Raw genomic sequence first — 21,681 nt, 5'->3', positions numbered from 1 at the left:
TTTAAATAGTCCTGTAAAGACAGATGCGCAGTAGGTGTGCGGCCGGTGACTCCGCCCCCTCGTCAAGAAACTCAGCAACTTATGTAAACACTATTTGAGAGCCTATGTTCCCAATTATAATGAAGTCTATGGATGGCTGGTGTTTTTTTTTTAATATGAAAACTAGGCACAAATACGATGCTGACAAGTGTAAAATGCTCTGAGACATTTTGCGGTATAAGTAATTGGGCACTCACAAATTCTATTTTAGGAAATTCTTGGTAATTGCGAAAGTTGTGATTGAGATCAGACCTCAGTGTACCAGTTACGTTTTTCCCAAACCAAAACACGTCCCCAAACCACTTTCTTGAACCTTGCTTTGCATGCTTTACAAGCACAGAAAAGGGGATTTTCCCAACCATTCCCACACAGTTGCCACCACTTTTGACCATATGGTTTGTGATATGTATGAAATATTTTAAAAATGTGTTTCTTTAGAACAATGATTGTTTTTGGTGTACGTTGTCCTAATTATTATTATTATTATTATTTTTTCGGGGGGGGAAATATTTTGGGGCATGTGTGGTTTGGTCACATATACGCTAAATTCATGTTTACTTCACACAGTATTGAAAAACAGATATCTGCAATACAAATACTGTTTAAGTATTTCACATTATATGTTTCTAAAACATATTCTTTCTGTGTTTTTCCACAGGCGTTGTGCATAAATGTGCAGTGCAGCGATGTGCTGGAGACATTAAGTCTGATTTTCTGTGGCGCTGATGTAAATTGTTCAACTGGCATGGCCAATTGTCCCACCCCTCTCTCCCTAGCCAACACACACGCTCAACCCTTGCAAGCTGTATTACTGAGCCACAATCTGAACATAGGTAGAGCTTGACTCAATTGCCTTTATTTTCAGTCGAGTAATAAACCTTTGTCTGCAGTAGAGTAGCAATCCTGTGTTTGTGTTGTGTATTGTTTTACTATATTATAAGAAATATATTCTGCCAACATTTGAAAAGACAGTCCTTAAAATATATAAAACTGATGCATATATAAGGCCTCTGCCTGATAAGATAACACTTTTATTCTACACTTTGACAACGTCATTGTTCATCTATGTCTTATCTGTGTAATTAACCCAAATTAAACCCTGCCATGTTGTCGCCTCATGGCTTTAATTTTTGTGCTACAGACCTTCCACGGTCAGAGGTGGACGGTGGCATGGAAGAAGTGCACTTTTCAGCTCCAACTTGTGTTTATCACAATGGTTTCTTATTCAAGACTGGCTCTATGGCTAGAGCTATCACAGAACGCAAGGCCAGAGAAGGTATACAATCATGAAACAAACTGATTTCTGTTCAGTGTCGGAAATGCATTGTAAATCAATGCAGATTTCTGTTCAGTGTCAGAAATCAATGCAGAGAAGTAATTTGACTTTGTACTCTGCAGTACTTGTACTTTGCAATATAATCGTATTACTATGTGATTGCGGTATGGATTCTATTATTTAGATTTTTTTTTTGTCAAAGGTTAAATGTTTAGTGATACTAATGTGTAGTTTGAAGCTTTACGCATTGTTATCTTTATTATTGTATGCAGAATTCAGTCGTCGCTGGTGCACACTCAATGATGGCACATTCAGTTATTACGAGAGTGACAAGAACTCTAATCCTAATGGAGCCCTGAGAGCCTCAGAAATTGTTTGCCTGGCTGTGGATGTACCCGACAAACATGGGTATACACACTCACACGTGCTTGTTTGTGTGTATCTAGTATGTATTTAGATTTTAGACAAGAAACACCTTATCTGTCTTCCATCTGTCTTGCCTTGCAGGTATGAGCACACCTTTGAGCTCTACTCTGAATCAGATCGTCTCTATCTGTTTGGCACCGATGACCCAGTGAGCCACAAAGAATGGGTCAAGTCCATTGCCAAGGTAAGAAGCGTATTGACCCACAATGAGCCATGTCGCTGCTTATTTTTCTTGAGTGTTTTTCTTATCTACAAATAAGAATTCTCTCAAAATGTGTATGATGGCTGAGTTGCTGTTGCTGAGCAACAAAACAATTTTTTTTAATCCCTGGAGTACTTTGAAATTACGAGATACAATGCGATAACTTGACTCCTTTGTGCATGTGTTCAACATATTAACATCATCTTGAAAATATATTTCAATGATCATCTACTATAAATGTATCTTTGATCGAAAGTATTTTTTTTATTGATACATTGAAAAAGTTAAATGCACCACTGCTTACTGCCATTAAACCTTAATGTAAGAACACCATAAGGATAAAAAAAAAAATACACACACTCTCACAGGCTCACACACAAGTGTTTTGTTCCATCGTATTGGGGACATCCCATAATGCCTTTCCTAGCCCCTAACCCTAATCTTAACCCTCACAACATATTGCCTAATCCTACCCTTACCCTATTCTCAACTAAAATCCAGTTTAAACCTAGACTCTGAAAGCAAGTTTTGACCCTCAAAAGAGGTATGAACTTGTGGGATCCACCCAAATGGTCCCCACAAATACAAGATGTCCCCAAAAAGATAGTAACATTTAGCATTTGGTCCCCACCATGCTGCACGAAGCAAGAACACACACACACATGCACACAATAGCATTTATGAGATTGCTTGTCTGATTGCCTGTTTTGAATATTGGTTCAAGCTTACAGTAAGAAATCACCCTTACACTCTGCTTTATTTAATAAAACTGGGATTTTTGCTCATATTGAATTCAGAGAGTTCGTTGTCATGGGAAACACAATTCTGTTAACGGTAAGATGTGTCAATGGCTCCTGATTGTCTAGCCATTTAAACTACATTACTGAACTCCGTATATTAAAGTGAACTCAGGACTATATTTCTAGGAACCCCCTTATTTCTGCTCCACCATAAACACACAAGAAACCTGCTATATCTTTCATTATTAGTACTTTACTTGACCTTAAATTTTGCTGTGTGTTTCAGTAAATATGTTCAGCAAAAGAAGCATTTATTACTATGGATCTTGGCAAACGGCGACTTACATTTTTTCTTTTTCATAGAGCTTCATCCCAGCCAAGGCAGACCCTTTATTGAGGTTAGCTTTTGAACGGATCGGGCGACTAAAATGTAAGGATGGCCTGAACCTACAAACGTCCAAGGTGGGCTGGTTTGCCTTGGTGGGCTCCACTCTTCACGCTTACCTGCAAGACAGCCAGGAAGAAGAGATACATCTTCGCAAACTTAATGAGCTCTGTGAGTATTATGCATTCATCCAACAGTTTCAAACAATCTGCCTTTTGACTGTGCAGGCTACAGGGTTATAAATGATTTATTTAAAACATTTTTTTTTCAGCCATCCAACAAGATAATGAAGTATTAGTTTTGGTAGAGAAGGGAAGGTGAGCGCGTGCCTCCAGATTCTTTGTTTCACATACAGTACATACTTCTTATAATGTAGAACCATGATGTAGTTCTCTTGTATTTTTTGTCATTCTTTCCATTCTCTTCTTAACTTGTTTTTGTCTACACCCTGTCTCTTCTTATTAAGAACACTGTACATAGAGGGGGAGAGGAAGTTGGATTTTGCTGGTTGGTGTGCCGCCATTCAGTTTGCAGCGGGGAGTGGAGGCGACACCCTGAGTCAGCAGCAGCTGACCGACACAGACATACCAGTCGTAGTCCACAGCTGCATTGACTACATCACACAGTGTGGTGAGTGGAAAAAATGACAACACAAGTAAAGGGACAGATGCAGGTAGTAGTAAATGATTACTAGAAAAAACCTACACTAGAGTTTTGATTTATAGTGTTATATTAACAAATGATTAACTTGTGACCAGGCCAGGGTTTGCCATGCATTTTGACCATAGTTAGTTGGGACAGGCTTCAGTTACCCAAGTTGTATGGACAATTTAATGTGCTAATCACTCTTCCACCGAGCCCTCCCGATCTTGAACATTAATGCCAATATCTTAAATATTTTAACCTAAAGAAAAAGTAATGGAACATGAAACATTTTGTTGATATTTTAAAAAATGTGATTAAAAAAAAGTTGACAGCAGTTTAAAACATGTATAACCCCTCCACAGACTTTGATAATGATTGCAACACCACCACCTGATGGCTCAGATGTGAAATTACACATACATAAATTACACTACACAGCAATAACAAAGCCGGTTTTTCTACGCCAGCCCTCAGCCATCCTTTCACGCTCTCCAGAAAGATTGCATTAAAGGCATTTTTTTCATTTAATAGTAATTGCTACATACCATTCTCCCAAGTACATAGCAATTAAAACATTTATTGGAAATGTTTAGGTGGTTAAAATTGCAATGACTGGTTAAAATGATGGACCAAAACTACTGCACGATCTTAGTCTCTTGTTTTAAAATGTCTTTGTCATTTGGCGGTCTGTAGGCAAAATGTCGACCGTTTGCCGACAAACTGTCCACCTATGCAAATGTCAACTGTATAAAAGTGTGTATGATTGAAGGGTCCACCCATCTCTTCTCGGTTTCTGCGGTGTCCACTGAGAAATCTGTTTGTTTACATGTAATTATGCTGTATTTGTTTAGGCCTAACATCTGAGGGCATATATCGCAAGAGCGGCGTGAACTCGCGTGTTGCAGCTCTGTGCGAGAGGTTTCGTCAAGATGCTCGAAGCCTCCGCCTGAAGGAAGGAGAGCACCAGGTGGATGACGTCTCCAACACGCTCAAACGCTTCTTCAGGGAGTTAGAAGAAGGGCTTTTCACATCCGAAGACGGCGGCACCTGGCTTACTACGGCTGGTATGGTTCACATGGCTTGCACAACATCAGGAAGTTTTGAAAGTATATCTCGTCAAATCGCATTCATCCTATTTCTGCCACTTTTCTCTTGATCCAGCCATCCAAGATGAAAGTATGAAAATCTCCCAGTATCAGACGCTTTTGAACAAATTGCCTCGTGTTAACAGGGCAACGCTTCGGGCCCTCATCAATCACTTGTACTGGTAAGTACCGTAATAAACCTGCAGACGTTGATGCCACACAAACACCCACATGGCAATTTTCCTACTTTTTGTGTTCCAGTGTGCAGCGGTTTTCTGAGCTGAACCAAATGAATCTCCATAACTTGGCCATCGTCTTTGGTCCTACATTGTTCCAGACGGATGGGAAGGACTACACGGCAGGCCGAGCCATCGAGGACCTCATACAGTACTACACGCTTATCTTTAAGGTCAGATGCTATTACGTCAAGCACCGGTGATGTTTGTCTGTCAGATAAAAATACGGTGGGGAAATAGCGTAATCAAGTTCTTATCTAGTTTACTTAATCACTTCGCTGCAGGCAGGGCTGGCCCAAGCCAATTTGGCGCCCTAGGCGAGATTTTACATGTGTTTACAACAAGTTGAAGTTTTAACAGTGCCTTTAATAGAATGTCGCACAATTTAAAACATAAAATTGTACATTTTCTTCATTTCATGTCTGCTTCATTACTGTCAAACAAACTTGTGATGATATCTCATTGCACAAACCAGAAGGAGCAACAACTTCAGCTTTCCTACTGTCCTTTTTCTTTCTCTCTTCCCTGTGCATGAGTGTGGGTAATTGACATGGTCAAACACTTCTCTGGGGTCATACTATTAAAATTGCCTTTCCCCCCACAGGACTAGAGCAAGGACTATGTTTTCATCATTTGTAGTAATACTAATTAGGTATTGCTTTTAATTTTAGTCTGTTAGCCTTTTCAAGTTTTCGGAAATTTGGGCCACTTCTCCACTTCCAAGAGGTTCATTTTCCCACAGAAGGCTTCGTCTGAATGTTATACAATAATCAAATAATCTTTTCCTTTTGTCTTTTCATCCTTCAAAGTTTGGTAATTGAACAGTTTATTAAGTTTCATTCCATTTTCCCCATTTGCCGGGACTGTAGCAGACTGCTTCGCACATCTTCCTCAAATGTGGCGGTTGTATGTTGGCATGTCTTTGATGGGCTCTCTGGTTTCAAGCCACATTCCAAAAACGTGTGTTAATCGGACAATCTAAATTGTCATTAGGGTTCACTTATCTCCACTTTTTCTTCACTTGTTGTTTTAACTTTTTTGTTTAATCGGTTTACCTCTGTCCTTTTAATTACGTTTTTTTTTTATAACAACAACAACAAAAAACAATTCACCATATATTGCTTGATATTAGAATAGTTTCATATTCATGTAGCATTTAATGTGCAACTACCAGAACAATATATTTTGAAAGGTGCACACTCTTAATTCACCTCAATTCACGCACAGTATTGTCAGTCCCTACCTGGATCGTAACGCTGATGATTTCAAACTAGTTAACCTCTATCCTCTTTACTTGTTCAATTATTTGTATTAATTTAACTTTTTACATTTTCTTTCTTTTGACTTTAAATTTTGAGTTAATACTATAGAAATAATTTGTTAGAATAGAATTGTGATTTTTTTCTGGGTTTTAGAGGCCCCCATGTCCAGTGCACCTAGCCTCATCATCTCATGTAAACATGTACATTAAATGCCAGAAACAAGCATTATTAAAAGAACAGTATGAATGATCTAAGAGCCAGTCACAAAATGGAGTAGTGCATAACAAAATGTGGATTTTATGCAGTTATGTGGTCTCACCCAAAATTGGAATTACAATATTTTTGTAACCGCTGTTTTTGTCTTTTACTAACACTTTAAACTTAAATTTGCACTTGCAATCCTCTTGCAAATCATGAAACAGTTTACAATCTTATAGACTAAACACATACGCACCCGAGATCTAAGTAAAATCACATACAGTACATAGGGACATAAAAAACATAGCTCACGGAAGTGGTCATCTTCCACCTGAGAGGTTGTGAGTTCAATCCCTTTCATCATCGTGACCATGTCAAACAATCCTTCATTAAGACACCAAACACCCGCTTGCTCCTGATGCTGCATCGCCAGTAGGTAAAAGAGTAGTCAGTGTAAGATGAAAGTAGAAGAGATAGATAAGTGAGAGAACAATTTTGCAATTTACATTCTGAAAAAGTCACATCATAAAAGTTGATCACACATAAACATCAGTTTTGAGCTAAGACTTAGTTTGTGTGTGAACAAAGGAGGAGCAGACCTGACGATGGCGCTAATCACGATCCTTTTTATGTAGGTGGATGAGCAACAGCTGAAAAAGCAGCTTGAAGAGATCACGGTTATCATCCAAGTGCGCGAGAAATTGAACACAAAATTTCCTGTAAGTCACAAGCATGTAATATTTGTTGTGTGTTTTATGGTCTGTGCTGTCACTGTATGGCCCTCGGTATGTGCATGTTTCCCAAGTATTTAACATACATTTCAGTGTGCATTTTGATAATAGCACAGACACATGTGTGCTGTAGCTTTGCATGACTGGATGCGTTTGAACTTTTGTTAATTAGTCAATTTTGTTGTATCTACTGAAAACTTTAGAGCACAGAACCTGGTGGGCATTTCATCTGCACAGTTTACTTGGAGGAAAAGAAGGACACTACTGAACAGCATGTCAAGGTAACTTTGAGCAAAGAGTAAAACGTTTATATTCCACGTTCCAAGAAGGAATTGGGAGCACGGGCGTTATCACTGCTCACCTTTCAACTTGTTTTGTCTTTCCGCAGATTCCTGCATCTATGACAGCAGCAGAATTGACCTGTGAGATATTGGACAGGCGCAACATTCCTTTCAAAGACAAAGAGTACTGGAACTGCTGGGAGGTCATTGACAAGGAAGAAATAGGTTAGAATAATGTTATGATGTAGTTTGCATTGAATACAAAATATCATACGAAGTAACGTCTATTCACGTCAGTAAATCTGAGTAGAAAACACTCAAAAATCTCCTTCCAAGCTACAAAAGTGTGTTTTGGTTTGTTTGTGATCTGCCTTTGTTGGCCATCTGGCTGACCACCGGAAAGCCTGTAGGTGGCTTTCCAAATGCCAGTAACACTCAAATAATTGGCTAGATTTTGTTTTGCTGTCATGAAATGAAAATGGGACGTGTGATGAGCTGGAGAAAATTCATTTGAGTTGTTTACTGCTGTAGATTATTGTTTGTTTATTTACGTGTAGTTCCAGTTCAACCAACTCTATCATGTAAATTCCACTTGAAGGTACTTAAATTGTCAACTTGATAATATATCTACCCGATCCTTTTCCAGAACGTCCTCTGCACTATCGAGAGCGAGTATTACCCATCTTTCACTCCTTTGGCACCGACTCCCATCTTCTCATCAAGAAGCACATTGCTATGGAAGCAATGATCATCTACCTGGGTAGACCATTTCATCACAGTAGTATTAGTCAGATTTGAGAACATTCCCATCTTTGGCAGATGTTCTCCGCAAGGATATGTAGCTTTGGGCGGTCACGGTTTATCTCTCACTACAGACAAAATGTAAATATAGCAACTATCTGTTGGAGATGTTTGTCTGCTGTCAAGGTGCCCTTGAGCTCGGCCCCTTCCCCACCCCTTTCCCAGCTCAGGAAGTTTTAACACTTTTTCACAGCACTTTCACTGCCATCTCTGCTTACAAACTTGCATGTGCGTGATTAGGTCGCATATGTGTGTTGTGCAACGCAACATATATACCGTATATCAGAATGTGAATTGAATTTGTGGCATTACAATCAATATAATTAAATAATATTGAATGAACCCTCTTCTTTGCCCTCCAGCCAGTAAGGTTGACCCAGCCAAACATGGCATGATAAAATTTCGAGAGGAGAGAAGCATCCTTGGTTTGGGGCTGTCCTCCGGCAGTTTCCACGACCGATATTTCATCCTCAACTCCAGCTCATTGCGGATGTACAAAGAAGTCAGAGTGAGTCTGGCACAGGCGCACGCGCAAACACAGCTCCCCACATGTTCCTTGTTCACGCTGGCCTGCCCTCTTCTTCTCCGTCTCAAAGAGTAACCGTCCGGAGCGTGACTGGCCAGTCAAGAACCTGAGAGTCTACTTGGGTATCAAGAAGAAACTCCGTCCTCCAACATGGTGAGAACATGATGTGAATATTTCAGAACATGAGTCTATACTGTAGATGCAACAGTACACAATAGATTAAGTGCTCATGAAGCTGGTCGCTTCATGTGTGTTTATCACAGCATGGCAAAAACTCAAAAACATTTTTTTTCATAATCTTACAGATATTACACATCTCCGGACAAACAAAGTTGACCGAGGTGTCCAAACTCTTTTGTACTTGTACTTTTAGGCTTATTATTTTACCCAAAACAATATAGGATTCAGATCATATATAATCCAAAGACATTTGCATTTTATGTGAATGAGGTCAGATTTAAAGTGCTTTACGGTACATACACCATTGTGAACTACAAAAAATGTATGTTGAGTTTTTGTGCTGTAAGCATCAGATTCAAATTATATACAAATACTGCACAAAACCACTGATGGAAAATTGTCTGGCATTTTTCATCTAACCAGCGAATGTCAAACTAAAAGTATCTTTTAAGCTAAATTATGCAAATAAATTCTGTGCACTTAGCTTTGGAATTGGATCAGTGATGCCAGTGAGTTGTAATGGATTTCTGTGACTTTAAAATGATCATATGCAAAATGTGTTTGACCTTTTGATTGACCTCGTTTACGAAATAGACTGTTAATCATAATTCTGTGAAATGATGATAGATGACTTTTTCAAACATTGTGACCTGGGTAGTTGTGTTAAATGGCCTGTAGAGGGCAGGCTGATCCAAAAAATGACACTACTGTACTACTATGACTACTGTGTCTGTGTAAAAAAAAAATATATATATATATATATGTGTATATATATATATATGTGTGTGTGTATATATATATATATATGTGTATATATATATGTGTGTGTGTATATATATATATATGTGTATATATATATGTGTGTGTGTATATATATATATATATATATATATATATATATATATATATATATATATATATATATATATATATATATATAATACATATATAATATATATATAATACATATATAATATATATATATATAATATATAATCTTTGTTTATAATTGCAGTTGGGGCCTGACTGTAGTCTACGAGAATAAGAAACAAGAGAAGGCAGAGAGGCAGCAATGGTGAGTTGCACTCGGCAACATAGAAGCAGAATGTCAAACAATATAAGACTTTTTTTTAAATCAGTAAAATCATGTGTCGAGATGCCACAGTGACTTCAGGAACTCACAATAAACGTTCTCACAATACATTTTAACCAAACCTTGTCGCGTTAAATTTTATTCCTGATGCACAATACTACCCTACCTCATGTATTGCCTTCTAAGAGTAGACCCATATTTACTTGCTTGAGGCACTATAATTCTTTTTGTTACATGTAAACACAACCACTCACTGGGGGTTTGTCCCTGTACATTAAAAAACAAGCTCTCAGTTTGTAGGGAAACAATACACACACGCATACACACATCCCTGTGTTAGCTTTATTGCACCCAGGATGTTTCATATGCCATATACTCTACACTGCAGTGTACTGTAACTTGCGTGTTCATTCATGTATGCATCAGTGTGTCCCCTTTGCTGTTTGCTCGATACACCCTGTCAGCAACAGTATACGTCAACACTCTCTAGTAATGGCATTGCTGCTCTCATCCTGCTGTTGGCTTAATTGTCATGTTTTTTTTTTTTCTTTTTTTTTAAAGTTCTTTCATCATGTTACTCACGGCAAAAACATATCAGGAAGGGAGGAATGGAGCAGGAGGGCGTTGATGAATAATAACCAAAGGGGTGCTTGAAAATGAAAGCTACAGGGGTATTTATTTTACAGTGTTTAGCACCCAAAATCCCATCAGGGATTAAACTAATGAGCTTGCGCATCTGCAGTCTGTTTCACAGTCAGATGTTTTGAATTCGAAACTCGAATTTGTGAGGTCCAAATGTTTTCTTTGTCTGGCTTTCCTCTCACAATCCAAAAGCATGTACTGGACGTAGAAAATAATAATTAAAAAAAAAGTTATGACCATAAGGCTTTTTTGTTTTCTAACATTCCTTTTAAGATACATATAAGAATACATTTGATATGCAATGAACGGTACATGGCAGATCAGTATACAAAGGTACAACTATAACAGTGCATCAAATCTCAGTGTGATTGTCTAGAAAAAAAAATCTCATTGCATGCAAGGGTATGCGTGCTGCATTAATACGCATGCGGTATATTTGACTTACAAAGTGACTGCCGTGTATCTTGGCGTGCAGATTTTAATGAGCTGTGTCGGTCCTAATGATAAAATCTTGTAGAAGGCAGGCACTCCATGTGAGTGTAACTCTGAAGGACTGAGGCTTTCTTTGAAAAACAAAATAAAAAAAAACAAGCTTTGACACAGTGCTCTTCTGTTTACTGAATTTTGTTCTCAATTTTCTGTCAATCTGTGTTCCTATTAGTTCTCTGCAACTGAATAAATATTAATTCAAAATATGTGCTCAAAGCCAAAATCATGTATGATTAAAAAGTATTTATTCAGCAGCACAGCATCGATGATGACTCTGAGGGCTGCGTGACGGCAACCTGAGTTGCATAAAACATTCGAGCACACGCACAGATATCACAAACACACACTGCATATTGAAATAAATGAGATTCTCCAATTAGGCTTTAGCGCACAATGGTTCACTTTGTCTGCTTTTATTTCCGCAGGTACCTCTGCTGTGAGACTCAGCCTGAAATGAGGGAGTGGTACGCTACTTTTCTGAGTATTCAGGTTAGCTCTTGCTCTCTCTCACACGCACATGACCGCACTCTCTCATGTCACTATCCATATTATTAATCTATACAAAATGTTTTTAAATCTCCATTCGAACAAATGTCTGGTATCAAGTGTCACATTCTGCAACAGTCCTGCTCTCTGTTATTGGAACACCTTCGCATTTTTCATAATACCTATGATGTGTTTGGAAATAAAGGAAAATAGAAGTTAAAGGTAGTTTATAAAAGTTAACCGTTTTTGAAATTACATTGTCATTTCAAAAAACAAACAAAAAACAGAAAACATAGCATTTGCAGCAATACGGGCACCCGCTATTTTTGTTGCACTCCCTTTGGCAGGAATAACAGCTCTCAAATAGACATCTATAGGCTTCTTGTAGATCAGGACTCATTGCTGGGCATTTTAAAACAATATTTTGTTTTCCTTTTAGACCATTCCTGTATGCTTTTGGATGTGTCCTTTGAGGAGTGTTGTAGGTCCCATGATTGTAGACTAAAACCATTTTTTTTCACACTGAGTAGGACATGTCACTCTCGAATATTTTGACAATTCTCTGATCCCTGTGATGCAGTAGGCTCAAGGCCTCCAGCACCAGATGTCGCAAAGCAGCGCTATAACATTAATGGATCATTCACCATACGTAACCATTATAGTCTTCATTGTACCTTCTGTTAACAAACTGTTGATGTGCAGTCCTCAATACCTCAATTTTTGTTTGAACTAACTTCATGGGTGCCAATAATGGTGAGCAGAACTATATGTGCATGCATCACATAGTGTTCTTGACCTGGGATCACATTTAAGTGTCTAAAAGCCCAAATAACCTCATGGATAGTTAGCAACGTTTTGAGGTAATTTTATTGTAAAAAATCTGCTGCACATTCACATTACCTGCACAATAGATATAGTGCAATAAAAAGCAATGTCACAAAGAACCAAAGGCACACACAAAAAAAGAATCTAATGTTCCCTTGTTTTTCGCGGATTATGGGGAATGGAAAATCCCTGCAATAAGTGAATTCTGAAAAGTAGGATTTGCCCCCTGACTGATAATTGTACTTATATAAATACAGTGTGTGAAATGTGTTTAATAAAACCTTGACTTACCTGTCTTCCCCATGCTCAATGATCTCCTAACCGTAGTACGGAGGCTAAACAGGCATGGGTATCTTTTGGGCCGCAAACTTTTATTTTCTTTCTTTTTACCTCTCCCATGGTGAAGTTACCCTCGAGGTAGCGGCCGCCACATGTCGACCAAACAAACCAAACAATGTGTTTTATCGTTTTATTTTAATTCATATTATTTTATTTTACATGTTGCTGCATCACACATGCACCACTTCTCTTTGTATTACCCATGCACATCCACACACACAGCTTGCCTGTAATAGTTGTGAATAAGACTGGGTTATTGCTTGCCGATGTTTATTCTTTTTAGGCCAAAATGCCGTTATGTAATACCATGACTCCATTAATCTAGAATGATGATCAGTGGTTTAGTTTTAAGCAAAAGTGCCTTTACTTGCGGCTGAACATGACCAAATACGAACAGGCTGTTAGTCTGCTCCAGAATTCATGTTAGACTGAGCATGAGAGGGTTATTGCAGTACATCGGGTTGGCACTGCTGTAATGTAACGCAGTGATGTAAAGAAGTGACAAAGTGTAACACTGTGTCTACGGTATATCGATACATGTCGGTATAAATATACGTATATATTTTTTGAAAAAAAAAAAAAAGTGAAGCACTGAAGCTGCAAGTGGTGAGGGAAAACTGTTGTGCACCCCAAAATAAAGAGAGGTTTCTGTTATAAGCTGCTGTATCCCGTGGAGTCAACATGAAGGTCATGAAGAACGAAGGGCAATAGCCACATACTGTAAAAGCGGCAAGTCATAGTTGGCGTCAAAACAATTGACTTTGCGGTGTGTTGTCATGTGCTTGGCCATTCTGCTCCTCTTTCAAGAACGACGGCGACGTGTGGCCTCAGGATGGACTCCAGCCGAGCCGCGAGAGCCGTGTGTTGCCCGACACGCGTCACGGTAACGTGTCACTGATACCGCTACGCGGCAGTGAGAATGAGATGCGGAACAGCGTAGCAGCTTTCAGCCAAGATCCGCTTTCTGTGAGTCAACCTACCAATCACTGCTTTCAATCTCAGCCAAAGCTGGCAGCTCCATTTTGGGTTGCTGCTACTCAACTGCTGGTCCAAACCTTCAAGCTTTGTCCTTAAGTCCAAAATGATTCATAGCCTGGTTAAGAGCATGAAAAGGTAGTCTTTTAGGTGAAATTTACACTACAAAAGATGATGGTGTAAAATTGCTTTCATATCGGTGACTTCTTGTGTATTAATTGAAAGACATTTAGTCACCTATACATGCAGAACACACAGCAGAGTAATTGTATTCATAAAATATGCAATTATTTTAAAGAGGTTTTTTTTTTTTTTTATTAATACTCACTTGCCACGCTACTGTTGCCTTTACCAAACAAAAATGCTGGAGTTTGAATACTTTTGGGCTTTCTAGTTTTTATTAAAGATATGACATATGACTGAAATTTTTACTCCTTATACATTCTAAGTTGAATGTAGTACAAGAGCTATGTCAGAAACATCTGCCTTTACAAAGTAAATGATGCCAGATAAGTATTTATTTAACAATGTTTTATTATTCTGACTACTTCAGTGATAAAAGCATCTTGTATTTGTTCATCCTTCTGTTTATTATCAGACCACTTGATGGTTCAGATGACAAGATAACGCGACTTCCATTTTTTATGGTGCCATAGAATCGATTCAAAACAAAAGAGATAAACTTTGGATTGATTTTGCAAATAAAAAGCGAAGATTGTGTGTCATAATGATTGAATTCGATTGGTCATCCATTTAGCAAGCGCATTTAGCAGGCCGCTATCTGTAATGGATTTGATTTTGTGAGGCGGACCTGTCTCGAGTACAATATCAAACTTATTTCCATCATGCGACACATCGTACTTGGTTGGTTTCCCTCAGAGGGTCTTAGGATGGTTAAACTCCTAAAAATGCAATCAGGTTTTTAAATGACATACTTGCAGTTTCGTTTACCGTAATTGTGGATAAATTACTATAAAAAAAATACATTTAAATCAGAATAATGGAAAGTAAATATAAAGTGTTGGTTTTATGCGAGGAGGGGATTTGGTGAAATAAATCATTGCAATAATTCTAAGCAGTAAATAAATCTGTTCGGATAGAGTTCATGCTGTAAGAGTGCTCTATGAAAAGAGTTATGTAACATGAATAAACGAAACATTTATTGCAAATGGAAACCTTTTAAATTAGTGCGCGGCATTATTTGCGCGTCGAAGGGGAGCAGTCCCCTTTGCGCCTTACCAGGGGAAAAAAGCTGGATTTGTGTTTGGACTTTTACTAATGAAACAGTCAAGAAAGGGTGATCAAAATAAACATCTCGTTGCGATGGAAGTAATAAAGCAGCGTTATCTTTTGTAATGGCAGAAAATTTCTTGACAAATCGCCAAGTTGATCCCGCTGGGTGTCTTATTTTAAGAATCAGTGGTCTCCCAGCTTGTTGCATTATTCTTTAGTGTTCCATCTAAAAGGACAAAGTCTTGGGGTTTGTGCCTGACAGGCACGTATAATCGCTCCACTGTGATTTATATTTGATTTGACAATCATAACTGTATCTGGCTTCCTAAACTATGACTTTTGATACAAAAAAAAAAGAGGGCCTACCACTTGCCAGCCTCGGAGAATAGATGACTGATTTGCATCCTGGGCTGAAAACCAAAGAGAGAAGAGCGGTAGACGGTATCATCTCCGTATTGTCTTAGTGCAAGTGTGAGCCAAGAAAACACAAGCACAGAAGTTCCTCTGGCAGAACTTTGCCAAGCTGGCTTTGAAAAGCCAAAGACAATGAAAAGGATCTGGTGCCTGCTGGAACACTGCTGCCATAGCACCCTGCAGCCATGTAGACTTGGCAGGGAGCTGACAAACTCCGAAGCTCTGCTGGGCTCCATCACAAGCACGGAGACGTTTGACCGCAGCCGTCCAATGGCGTCAATATCCTCTGCGCCATGTTTCCTTTTTCTGTAGAAATAGGTTAGCGTAACCGTCCAGATTTGTCTCCCTACAGACATCCCACAGCTGCGATTAGCGACCAAAAGACTTTAGCCGTGCATTGCTTCACAGGGTTTCTATTGATTCTCCTCCATCGAATTCATTGGTCCATTCATTTTAGTTGGGGGTTTGAAAGGACTTACTTTAGGAAGCTAGATACTTGCTTGTCTTTGTGCGTGTGTGAATGGCGGATATTGACTGTTCTCTGTGTGTGCGAGTCGAACCAACTTCTTTGCAATTGTTTGTGTGAGGCTGACTGCAAAAGTTCGCTTTTCATTTTGCCCTCCGGTTTTCAGATGGTCTAAACTGTTGGTCCCTATTATATCTTTCAGCTTTTTAGAGACATTCGATAATGGAGGCGTCAGGAAAGGTACAGTATTTAACACTAATCCTATTCTGTTTACGAAATACTGTACTTGATGCATGCCAAAGACAAAGAGTACATGTTTTACACGGGTGAATACGGCGGAACCTCCACAATCAACTCTTAATTGCTTCATGTTAAAAGTAATAGGTTTTCAAACTGTCTGTTCCAGACTCACGCTGCCATCTTGAAATCTGTACAATCACTGTAAAATCACTACTTAGCTTTTGAGGATGCGCAACAAACATGTAGCCTGCTATAAACAGTTCAACGCACTATGTTGCGTGCTAAATCAATTTTTTTTATGTAGTGTCCTTTCTGATTTGTCAATACTGGGCAGCCTGCTTATGGATGGATGTCTAAAACAGCTAAATGTGTGGCCAATCTTGAACTGTATGAGACACCAAGCAGGCTTGATATCTGCAAATTACCATGACATCCCTCATCAACTCAAAGGGAACTCGTGCAAATGGAATTTCAGTGGAGAAAGTCCAGATTGAATCTGGATAGGTCAGCCATCACTCATTTTGTCTCTCTATCTGATGTGCTCTGTTCATACTTGCATTTTTTTTTTTTTTCTACTTTGCTGTTTTTTATGTCTTTGTAACTGCTTGTTCCGAGTAGCCTCAGATCCATCCCATCTTGATGGCTAATATTAGAAAAATTGAAAAGGCGGGCCTTTGCTCGCCCTGTGCTGGTTATTGCACTGCAGCTGCCAGGTCAGAGATGTTTCACATCTTGTGTACTACACACACCTGAGTTTTTTCAATGGTCACACACACAGCAAAACACACAAAACAGCTGAATGAAAACACAAAACGATCTCTTTTAGATGCACATTGCGACTTGAAAAGTGTTCATCAAAATACAGCGGGTTGAAAAGATAATTATTTTCCTTATGTTTTTTCCCCTTCATTCATCCTCTGTCTTCTTTTCCCTCATTGTTGTTCTTGTTCTTGTTTCTATGTCCTCCACCTTTGTAGTCTTCATCTCCTCCTCCTCTACCACCACCTCCTTCTTTTTCTTCCTTTCCTGTTCTTCCTTTATCTCCCTCCTCCTCCATCTGCTTATTAACCTTCTTTCATTTCTTCTTCTTTCTCCTTATCCTCATCTTTCTCCTCCTCCCCTTCTTACTCTTATATTATTCATCTTAATATTAGTATCCTCATCTTTCTCCTCCTCCCCTTCTTACTCTTATATTATTCATCTTAATATTAGTACCATTAGTACGTTGCTTTGTACCATTTATTGGTGATATTAATGGTGGGAAAAAAACATTTTGGTGTCATGTTTTTACACCTCTTAAACATGGCTTTTGGAAAGATTGGTGTAGAGTTTTGATATTCACCATATACCAAGGGAAAATCATCCAAAATTGCATTCTAATCCACAAGCTTGTTATGAGCAGCATCACACAGTGGCTTGAATAAGTATTCATACCCTTTCAAGGGGTATGAATACTTTTTCAAGCCACTTGCCAGGACACCAAAATATATTTAGTCTACAAACACATTTCAAACTTGACCTCCCAGCGGAATAGCTGGAGGAGATTTAGAGCATCTACTTCAGTTGGCATATCTTTTCTACAGGATAGGTGTTTGACGTCATCAGATGACCTCGCCACTCTCCGGTGACATCGTCAGTATGTGACACTGCGGACCAGAATGAAGAAACAGGAGGAAGTGATGTGGACCAAAAGTGAATGTACAAGCGAGCCATTATTCAATTTCCTCTGCGCAGTTGACGGTTATACTTGAATGTGTTTTGGACACTTTGGTGGAGGGATTTCATCCCAGAAAGGCTCCTCAATGCCCTCATCTTGGCAAGAGTCAAGTGCGCATATACGTTGTATGCGTGCCCCCACGTTACTGCATTGCACCATGGACCACAAGCTTGAAGCACATCCAGAAGGAAACTTTCATTCCTATTTTGTATTTATTTTCAACAATGATTCAACCAGGTTGCTTGAAGGCACCAGTCTTTGGAGGGCTTCTCATATTTCAAACTTTGAATGATATATTTTTTTGTTTTCTTTGTTTCGGTTTTAATGTAAAACAAATACGATAACTCTGTAGTTCAAAATGCATCTTTGCCTTTGTAAACCAAACATAATGTGATGACAGAGGCGGTCCAGATTTTTGGTAGTTATACTGCCACTTAATTTCAAGTCGTCTTCCCAGCCTGCAACTCCATTTTTGTGAGCAGACGTGATCTTCCCAGGCAATATAATGCAAAACAATAGTTTGACTGATCACCACTGTTATTGAGCGCTTACCTGTTGGTCAATACCCTTATGTGAAACGTTTGTATTTATTTGGGTTTCAGCGGAGACAAGATGAGTGCTGAATGTTTTTTTTTTTTTAAATACGATATCAAGAAAAGTGTTTATTGTAACCCAATCACCGTCATGTCAAACCAGCATTTTCTACCCCACTCCCTACAATTTCATTAACTATGAAATACAAAACACAGATTTAAATACAGCAAATGGCCATTGTTTTGCCCACTAAAACGATCCAATGTCGTGAGTTCTTTGTGAACTGCAGCCTTTCTCATGTTTTGAGACCTAATACAGACGAATGTTTGTGCCATTCTGATACTTATTTATTGTAGGAACACTTGTTACAAGTAGATTTTTGACTGTTGTACTAAAATAAAAGCTCAAACTTTTGATAAGTGTACTTAACATGAATGTCAATTTGAAGAAAACAAGGTGCAAAAGATTATACTTTGTGCTTGTTTGCCTCTAAATCAATAATTGGTAGACATTTTTGAGGTATTTTCATGTGATTGTCAAAATAATTCTACATACAGTGTGTCATGTTTTTTTTTTTTTTTTTTTTTACATTTTTTTGAACTCCAATAAACACTCTGTGCCTATTGTGTGTTCCTGCCTCTGCATAGAATGGCTGCACAAAGGTCTTTGTAAAAGGTTAGTGTACTCTACCTAATGTCAGTCCTCCGTGTTTTTAAAATGCAAATTGTATGAGGTCAAGCTGGCCCTTGGGAACTGTATACACATACTAGATGTACAATGTGACAACATTGAGACAAACTTTTGCTAGCCTGTGGGTTTCGTGCCGCAAAGTGAAGCCTATAGATGTGCCTGGAGGAGAATGTCACAGGCATGTACAGTAAAGGGAGGAGGTACAGTAATCATGCAGGGTTGGGGGGTCAGAGGTTTGTGTGTTTTGAGTGATTCATGGTGGTCCACTGGTTGTGTGGTCATTGCTATAAGCAGAAGTGACACATCAGGGTCAGCCTGTACCTCAAGACACACACCGGAGAACCCCGCCAGGCACCTACACACAGTAGAAGACCTTCACGTTTTCCACACGCACAGGAGACCCGCCAGGGATAAACACAGCGAGATGCATAATTGTATGCACACATGCAGTTCAAATGGCCTTTACTATATAGGTCAGAGCAGAAATTGCATATATCAGGGGCACTGAGACAGAAGATGGCTTTTCCAGGTGGACACAAATGGAAGACTTCTGTTTGCAGAAGTCACGGTTCGGTATGTACCTTGATTTTGGGGTCACTGTTTGTTATGAGGGTGGCGGAGTGGTTAGCGCGTCCGCCTCTTGCTTCAAGGAACTGAGTTCAAATCCACCAAGCTCTAGCCGTCCTGTGTGGAAATGGTATGTTCTCCCCAAGCCTGCGTGGGTTCTCTCCAGGCACTCTGGCTTCCTCCTGCAGTACAAAACAAACATGCATGACAGGTGTACTGGACTCACTAAATCAGTGGTTAACAACCTTTTTTCAGTGAAATATCTTTTCAGCCAAATAGCCCTTAACCAGTGCAAAGCAATTTTGGTTGCACGAAAAAAAGAGATCTTTTCACAAAAATAAATGAACTTAATATCTGTCCCCAAAAATAGTCAAAAGGGTCAGACCTGCTCTCAAAAAGAATTATAAATAAACGTTCATCCACAGAAAACTATTCAACTAAGTGTCCTCTTTTGGAATCATCGTAGAGAGATGTTCACAAAAATAGACCATTAACTTGACAAGCAGCGAGAGGTGGCACATGACAAATTGGGCCGAACCATTGGCTCTAGAAAATGGATGGATGGTATGAGTATGGTAGAACAGGAACGAGCAACTCAAAGTCCAAAAAAGCAGACTTGTTTTTTTTTTTTTTTTTACTTACTTTTCCAGACAATAGTGCAACTAACAGTGTGTCCTACAGTTTCATTTATAATTTTCAGAACTACCTAAAATAACTTAGAATAAGATGCAGGTGACGACTTTAAAGTACTTAAGCTTTCTTTCAGTATCCAGGGTATTATTTTTGTGTACATTTTAACTTGAGATTCTCTACTTTAAATAGAGTAAGTCTTGTATAATGCTGCCTGTAAACTCCCTCTATGCGGGTCTAACAGGGCATTGGTGATTTCGGTAGTCAGTTTCTACATTTGCTGCGCGAGTGTCTATAATGACCAATTCAAACAAACGCACACGCAAGGCTGAAAAAAAAAAAAAAAAAAAAAAAAAAATATATATATATATATATATATATATATATATATATATATATATATATATATATATTTTTTTTTTTTTTTTTTTTTTTCCCCATCGAACAGCATTATGCCAACCAATGGTTTTGTTTTATTTATTGATATATTTATTTATTTATTGTCTACTGGCGGTTGACACCGAGCTAGGCACATCACTACCTGGTTTGGAGTGCAGATGCTGCAATGAACTCACGCATTCGTCGTCTGAGTGTATGCATTAACCGTAATACATCAACGCCTAGAAGACGTAGATAAAGTTCAATTTTGGGGAACCACATGCGTCAACCGTCCACCTGTGTCTGCATGCGACCGTATTTCTGCACACACTACAATGAACTGCGCGGGAGAATAGCGGCAGCCATGCTGAACAAGGCCGAGATGGAACTCTCCAAGTGAGTTTTAAATTATGCTTGTAGTTGTGCCAAATTTGCATAACCAAATTCTGTCCTTCACACTACTTCTTCAGGATTATGAGAAGCATAAATTATAACCTTCTTTGATTCCCCTTTCCCATATCATACTGATATTATGCCTTTCTGCAAATTACACTTTTTCTAATGTGAACAAATCGGCACAAACATGCCATATGTAACCTCCAATTTTTCATTGAACGTTAATGAAACTACATATCAATCACTTTCAATCAATTCTTAAATAGAAAATCGTTCTATGCACGACTAATAGTCCAAACATGCCATTTTGTTCATGGCGAATGTGTGAAATGTGACTTATGCAGCTAAATCAAACCATTTTGTCCATCTCACAGAGTGGTCGTTTTGCCACTTGCTGTCATTAGGTAACGGCCAGTCGCGACTCAGTTTACTTGCGAAAGTCACATGACTTCACTATTTTTTTCAAATAAGAGCAGAAGTGTGGTAGAACTTTTACCTTCAATGCTTTGCTGTCTGTGAATGAATGTACACGTGCATGCAAATTACTAAACTGT

At 38.7% G+C, this 21,681-nt stretch overlaps 1 protein-coding gene across 4 annotated transcripts in view; it reads left to right on the top strand.

Moving 5' to 3' along the window:
* The window catches only part of arap1 (ArfGAP with RhoGAP domain, ankyrin repeat and PH domain 1), a 53,152-nt gene extending 34,058 nt beyond the window's left edge, over positions 1-19,094 (top strand). The window contains exons 14-34 of one of the 4 annotated variants that reach the window (XM_088427560.1): positions 698-872; positions 1,181-1,315; positions 1,588-1,723; positions 1,823-1,925; positions 3,047-3,239; positions 3,340-3,385; positions 3,535-3,698; positions 4,565-4,777; positions 4,875-4,980; positions 5,060-5,207; positions 7,130-7,213; positions 7,429-7,506; positions 7,614-7,731; positions 8,153-8,266; positions 8,670-8,815; positions 8,904-8,986; positions 10,029-10,088; positions 11,663-11,726; positions 13,695-13,770; positions 16,178-16,215; positions 17,804-19,094. In XM_088427560.1, the coding sequence (XP_088283686.1) occupies positions 698-872; positions 1,181-1,315; positions 1,588-1,723; positions 1,823-1,925; positions 3,047-3,239; positions 3,340-3,385; positions 3,535-3,698; positions 4,565-4,777; positions 4,875-4,980; positions 5,060-5,207; positions 7,130-7,213; positions 7,429-7,506; positions 7,614-7,731; positions 8,153-8,266; positions 8,670-8,815; positions 8,904-8,986; positions 10,029-10,088; positions 11,663-11,726; positions 13,695-13,770; positions 16,178-16,185 (2,250 nt within the window). In that variant the 3' untranslated portion in view covers positions 16,186-16,215; positions 17,804-19,094. Of the gene's footprint in view, positions 1-697; positions 873-1,180; positions 1,316-1,587; positions 1,724-1,822; positions 1,926-3,046; positions 3,240-3,339; positions 3,386-3,534; positions 3,699-4,564; positions 4,778-4,874; positions 4,981-5,059; positions 5,208-7,129; positions 7,214-7,428; positions 7,507-7,613; positions 7,732-8,152; positions 8,267-8,669; positions 8,816-8,903; positions 8,987-10,028; positions 10,089-11,662; positions 11,727-13,694; positions 13,854-16,177; positions 16,216-17,798 lie in introns of all 4 variants that reach the window. The other 3 variants (XM_088427559.1, XM_088427558.1, XM_088427557.1) reach the window with 3 other exon arrangements.
* Positions 19,095-21,681: the final 2,587 nt, after the last annotated feature.

Source organism: Hippichthys cyanospilos, chromosome 11, assembly GCF_059441005.1.
Source record: "Hippichthys cyanospilos isolate Australia breed blue-spotted pipefish chromosome 11, RoL_Hcya_1.0, whole genome shotgun sequence".
NCBI classification, from domain to species: Eukaryota; Metazoa; Chordata; class Actinopteri; order Syngnathiformes; family Syngnathidae; genus Hippichthys; species Hippichthys cyanospilos.
This window is presented reverse-complemented; position numbering and strand designations above follow the sequence as displayed.